This window comes from Salvelinus sp. IW2-2015, linkage group LG14 (assembly GCF_002910315.2).
Source record: "Salvelinus sp. IW2-2015 linkage group LG14, ASM291031v2, whole genome shotgun sequence".
NCBI classification, from domain to species: domain Eukaryota; kingdom Metazoa; phylum Chordata; class Actinopteri; order Salmoniformes; family Salmonidae; genus Salvelinus; species Salvelinus sp. IW2-2015.
The window spans coordinates 10,509,994-10,515,993 of record NC_036854.1 but is presented as its reverse complement, the minus strand read 5'-3'; the positions used below and the strand labels follow the sequence as shown (position 1 = coordinate 10,515,993).

Below are 6,000 nucleotides of genomic sequence, written 5' to 3'. Positions count from 1 at the left end.
GCCACAAATACAATGGATCTGATCCCAGCCGGCGACCCTGTGCGACGCCGAAAAAGGGGAAAACGTGCGGTCTCGTGGTCAGGCTCGGAGACGGGCACATCGCGCTCACTCCCTAGCATACTACTCGCCAATGTCCAGTCTCTTGACAATAAGGTTGATGAAATCCGAGCACGGGTAGCATTCCAGAGAGACATCAGGGATTGCACGTGCTCTGCTTCACGGAAACATGGCTAACTCAAGGGACGCTAACGGAGTCGGTGCAGCCAGCTGGTTTCTTCATGCATCGCCGACAGAAACAAACATCTTTCCGGTAAAGAAGGCGGGGGGGTATGCCTTATGATTAACGAGAAGTGGTGTATCATCATAACAACACACAAGAACTCAAGTCGTTCTGTTCACCTGATCTAAACTCCTCACAATCAAATGTCGACCGCAGATTATCTACCAAGGTAATTCTCGTCAATCATAATCACAATGCCTATACATTCCCCCCCAAGCAGACACATCGATGGCCTGAACGAACTTTATCTGACTCTTTGTAAACTGGAAACCACACACCCTGAGGCTGCATTCATCGTAGCTGGGGATTTTAACAAGGCTAATCTAAAAACAAAACTCCCTAAATTCTATCAGCATATCGATTGTGCTACCAGGGCTGGAAAAACACTAGACCATTGTTATACTTAATTTCCGCGACGCTTATAAGGCCCTCCCCCGCCCCCCTTTCGGAAAAGCTGACCACGACTCCATTTTGTTGATTCCAGCCTCAAACAAAACTCAACAACAACAAGCTCCCGCGCTCAGGTCTGTTCAACGCTGGTCCGACCAATCTGAATCCACGCTTCAAGACTGCTTCGATCACGCGGATTGGAATAATGTTCCGCATCGCGTCCAACAACAATATTGACGAATATGCTGATTCGGTGAGCGAGTTCATTAGGAAGTGCATTGACGATGTCGTACCCACAGCAACGATAAAAACATTCCCAAACCAGAAACCGTGGATTGACGGCAGCATTCGCGTGAAACTGAAAGCGCGAACCACTGCTTTTAACCAGGGCAAGGTGACCGGAAGCATGACCGAATACAAACAGTGTAGCTATTCTCTCCGCAAGGCAATCAACAGGCTAAGTCTCAGTACAGCAGACAAATCGAGTCGAAATTCAACAGCTCAGACACAAGAGGTATGTGGCAGGGTCTACAGTCAATCACGGATTACAAAAAGAAAACCAGCCCCGTCCGAGGACCAGGATGTCTTGCTCCCAGACAGGCTAAACAACTTTTTTGCCCGCTTTGAGGACAATACAGTGCCACTGACACGGCCCCCTACCAAAACCTGCGGGCTCCCTTCACTGCAGCCGAGGTGAGTAAAACATTTAAACGTGTTAACCCTCGCAAGGCTGCAGGCCCAGACGGCATTCCCAGCCGCGTCCTCAGAGCATGCGCAGACCAGCTGGCTGGTGTGTTTACGGACATATTCAATCAATCCTTATCCCAGTCTGCTGTTCCCACATGCTTCAAGAGGGCCACCATTGTTCCTGTTCCCAAGAAAGCTAAGGTAACTGAGCTAAACGACTACCGCCCCGTAGCACTCACTTCCGTCATCATGAAGTGCTTTGAGAGACCTAGTCAAGGACCATTACCATCTACTGCATCTGCCATGCCGTTCTGTACCACCACTCATTCATATATCTTTATGTACATATTCTTTATCCCTTTACACTTGTGTGTGTGTGTAAGGTAGTAGTGTGGAATTGTTAGGTTAGATTACTGTTGGTTATTACTGCATTGTCGGAACTAGAAGCACAAYCATTTCGCTACACTCGCATTAACATCTGCTAACCATGTGTATGTGACTAATAAAATTTGATTTGATTTGATTTGTTGTTGTGACAGGTAAACACATCAGTGATTTGTTGGTGGGAGATGCATTAACAACCAGGCAGGATATGGTGTGTTTCATAAGATATTAGGGCTATGTAAAAATAGCATTTGACTGAAGAAAAAAATCAACACACAGAATTTGGTTTAATATTGCACCCCTTTACCTCTGTTTCACCCTTTAGTCTTGTAAAAGAGAATGTTGTCGACATTGAATGTGTTTATGACAGACTGACTCATATCCTGGCATTTAAAGGCCCAGTGTAGTCAAAAATGTGATTTTCCTGTGTTATATCTATACTGAACAAAAATATAAATGCAACATGTAAAGTGTTAGTCCCATGTTTCATGAGCTGAAATAAAAGATCCCAGAAATGTTCCATACGTACAAAAAGCATATTTCTCTAAAATTTTGTGCACAAATTTGTTTACATCCCTGTTGGTGAGTATTTCTCCTTTGCCAAGATAATCCATACATTTGACAGGTGTGACATATTAAGATGCTGATTAAACAGCATGATCATTACACAGGTGCACTTTGTGCTGGGGACAACAACAAAAAAACACTCTAAAATGTACAGTTGTCACACAACACAATGCCACAGATTTCTCATGTTTTGAGGGAGTGTGCAATTGGCATGCTGACTGCAGAAATGTCCACCAGAGCTGTTGCGAGAGAATTTAATGTTAATTTCTCTACCATAAGCCGCCTCCAACGTCGTTTTAGAGAATTTGGCAGTACATCCAACCAGCCTCACAACCGCAGACCATGTGTAACCATGGTCTGCGGTTTGCTAAGGCCAACATTGTGAACCCCATAGTGGCGGTGGGGTTATGGTATGGGCAGGCATAAGGTACGGACAACGAACACAATTGTATTTTAGCGATGGCAATTTGAATGCACAGAGAAACCGTGACGAGATCCTGAGGCCCATTGACGTGCCATTCATCCGGAGCCATCGACGCCTGTTTCAGCATGATAATGCACGGCCCCATGTCGCAAGGATCTGTACACAATTCCTAGTAGCTGAAAATGTACCAGTTCTTCCATGGCCTGCATACTCACCAGACCCATGGAGCATGTTTGGGATGCTCTGGATCGACATGCACAACAGCATGTTCCAGTTACTGCCAATATCCAACATCTTCGCGCAGCCATTGAAGAGGAGTGGGACAACATCCCACAGGCCACAATCAACAGCCTGATCAACTCTATGRGAAGGAGATGTGTTGCGCTGCATGAGGCAAATGGTGGTCACACCAGATACGGACAGTTTTTTTGATCCACGCCCCTACCTTTTTTTAAAGGTATCTGTGACCAACATATGCATATCTGCATTCCCAGTCATGTGAAATCCATAGATTAGGGCCTAATGAATTGATTTCAATTGACTGATTTCCTAATATGAACTGTAACTCAGTAAAATCTTTGAAATTGTTGTATGTTGCATTTATAATTTTTGTTCAGTGTAGATATTTCCACACAAGGTTGAAATAATACTGTGAAATTATGAAAATGATGATAATGCCCATTAAGTGTAAGAGCTATTAATTTTGCTAAAACCTCTCTGCCAATAACAGCTAGTTTTCCGATTTTCCCCTCCCCACTCAGACCACTCGCAGACAGTCCTAGCAAAATTCTTGCTTAAAAAATTGCTCTTTGCTAAGAAGCAATTTGTTACTTTTGACCATTTGAATTGAAAACAATCACAGTAAGATGCATAGTAGTTACCCAGAGATCTTTTTTTAAATGGCTGCAATGAACCTTTAACCTTTTGGCCCTGAGTCTGTCAGGCGATGAATGCATAGTTGAGTTAACATTAGCCTAAATTGGTTTGAACAGTGAGAGGGCCTTGCAGTCACACGGGAATCCCCTATCAATGACCACCACCAACAACAACACAGGTATGCAAGTGAGAGAATGAGGGGGAGGGGAGATGATCGTTTCCTGTGCGTATATATGCAGAAACCAAGATACCCCACACACTCCTGTGACCTGCTCTGCTCTGACACTGTCATTGACATAAAAAAAGCATTGCAATCTTTTGAAATTGTCGTAAATTCCTCAAAGAATAAGTCATATTTGACAAAGTGTACCCGAACATAAATATTATGCCTGTAATCTTGATAAACTATATCCTCCATCTCAACCCACCTACACCCTGAAGTAAAAAAAAAAATGACTTTCTGTAGTGATTTTAACATATCCCTATCAGCCTGCAGTCTTCAAACTGTACCAGCTCCCTTATTGAGGGTTAAGAGTAACAATGGCTGCTGTGTTAACCGTTATAGATTGTTCAGAATAAAGAGACTCCATTGTGTACACGTGCTGAGMCTCAACCTCTTTTTAAAGTGCCTTTTGCCATGTTTAATATCTCCATGGTTGTTTGCTGGCCCTTAGCCTACACAATACGGCACTGCAAAATGAAATGTTAGTGCTGATGTATCCGCGTTTCTACTGGTTTTGTTTGCAAGTGCAGGAGTCCATTTATAGCTTGACTTAAGGATCGCTCTAGTGAACTGTGACCAATGTAATGTTTGTGATTTTCACCTACTATCCACAATGCAGTATTGACTTTTCGCTTTTTCTCTTGCAGGAGATCGTTTGCCAGAAGAACACTGTAAGTGCACAAACTCAACACTGTGTCTCTATTTCAAAGTTGTTATTGGCACACCTCTCTTGTCTCTTCCTTCTTTCACATTTCCTGTCTGAAGGTAAATGCAATAAACTGATTTTTACTCATGCCAACATTCAACAATGCAGCCATCGCTGGTACCATCAAACACTTTTCATTACCCAGTTCAATATCCCTCTAGTTTGGCTTTGTGCATTCTGCTGTGTGTACAGTAAACTAAAGCATTTCCCCTTACTCAGAGAGTTTTCTAGAATAGCTGTACTTGGTTGACAGGCAGCCTTATCACCAGGGTGACTGGGGTGCTATGGAAAGCAGAGAGAAAACGAGAGAATGAGTTGACTCTCATTTCCGATTTCCTGCCTCCCTGCCGTCTGTAACACAGTGTCTGCCACTCCTTCTGCCTAGTGATAGCCAGGTCAGACAGGGAGGCACCACACTGTCTGTTTGTCTGTGTCCGTCTGTCTGGCTGGCTTTCTTATACAGAATAATACGATATGGTGACATTGATGCACTGTGGCATGAGGGGGAAAAAGCTGTGAGGTTGAGGCAAGGGCATGGACAGGGGGCCTCCTCAGCAGCTATGGGCCGCCTGCCGGGCTGGTGCTGCCTGTAGGGCTAATGGGAGCGACAGGGTTGCCCTCCTCAAGCTTAGCTGGCGTAATTGACTTTACGAAGTGGAATAAGGTGGCTTGGTGCTCCAGGAAGCAGGTTGATGGCTGATCGGTGTGTTGCGACAGAGCATTACAGTGAGAGTCCACTACCGCCATCCGTGACTGACTGTCTTTCTCTAGTTGTATCTACACACCACGCCCCTTCTCTCTGCTCTGAGAGAACAAATACACCACGCCCCAGAAGGATATGACACATTAGTGGCACTCTGACCAAGGGGTTATATCACATGGTACACCACTAATCAGAACAAATTCCTGGATTGTTTTATGGCTGCAGCCAGCCGGGCGGTCATACAGGTATTAGGGCTAACGATTAATGTTAAGTCATTACTCACACACACTACTTATTCCCGTCTACCCCTCCCCCTTTATGAATAGGTTAATCCTGTACTGCCTGACTGACATTTAACTCCTTAATTACCGTAATTACCGTGCTAACACCCCGGTCCCAAATGGCACTGTATGTATTCCCTATATAGTGCACTACTTTTTGTCCAGAGCCCATATGTAGTGCACTATGTAGAAAATAGGGTGTCATTTTGGGACACACCCCCAGTTTTCGGTTCCTTTCTGCTCCTTAAGATTGTTGTTTTGGAGACCTGCGTGCCACCTACTATTACCTAATACAGTCACAAACAAGAATCTAATGAGACTCAAACACAGGTGCTGCTGGGGTTGCCGGGGCGAAGGATGGCCCCTGGCGACTAAAACATTTATTATGATGTGTTGTCGTCATGTGATCCGCCGGGTCATGACTCACACAGTTTGTGTGGCTCAATATAGGACAGGAAGGATGTCGTAATCTGTGGATG

At 44.6% G+C, this 6,000-nt stretch overlaps 1 protein-coding gene across 2 annotated transcripts in view; it reads left to right on the top strand.

The window, feature by feature from the left end:
* LOC111973164 (mitogen-activated protein kinase kinase kinase 5-like) overlaps positions 1-6,000 on the top strand; it is a 72,314-nt gene that overhangs the window by 25,588 nt on the left and 40,726 nt on the right. Inside the window, exons 2-3 of one of the 2 annotated variants that reach the window (XM_024000421.2) lie at positions 3,725-3,786; positions 4,479-4,502. Coding sequence is in view for 1 of the 2 variants with exons in the window: in XM_024000420.2 (XP_023856188.1) it covers positions 4,479-4,502 (24 nt within the window). In the remaining variant the exon portion in view is untranslated. The remainder of the gene's footprint in view (positions 1-3,724; positions 3,787-4,478; positions 4,503-6,000) is intronic. The other variant, XM_024000420.2, reaches the window with a different exon arrangement.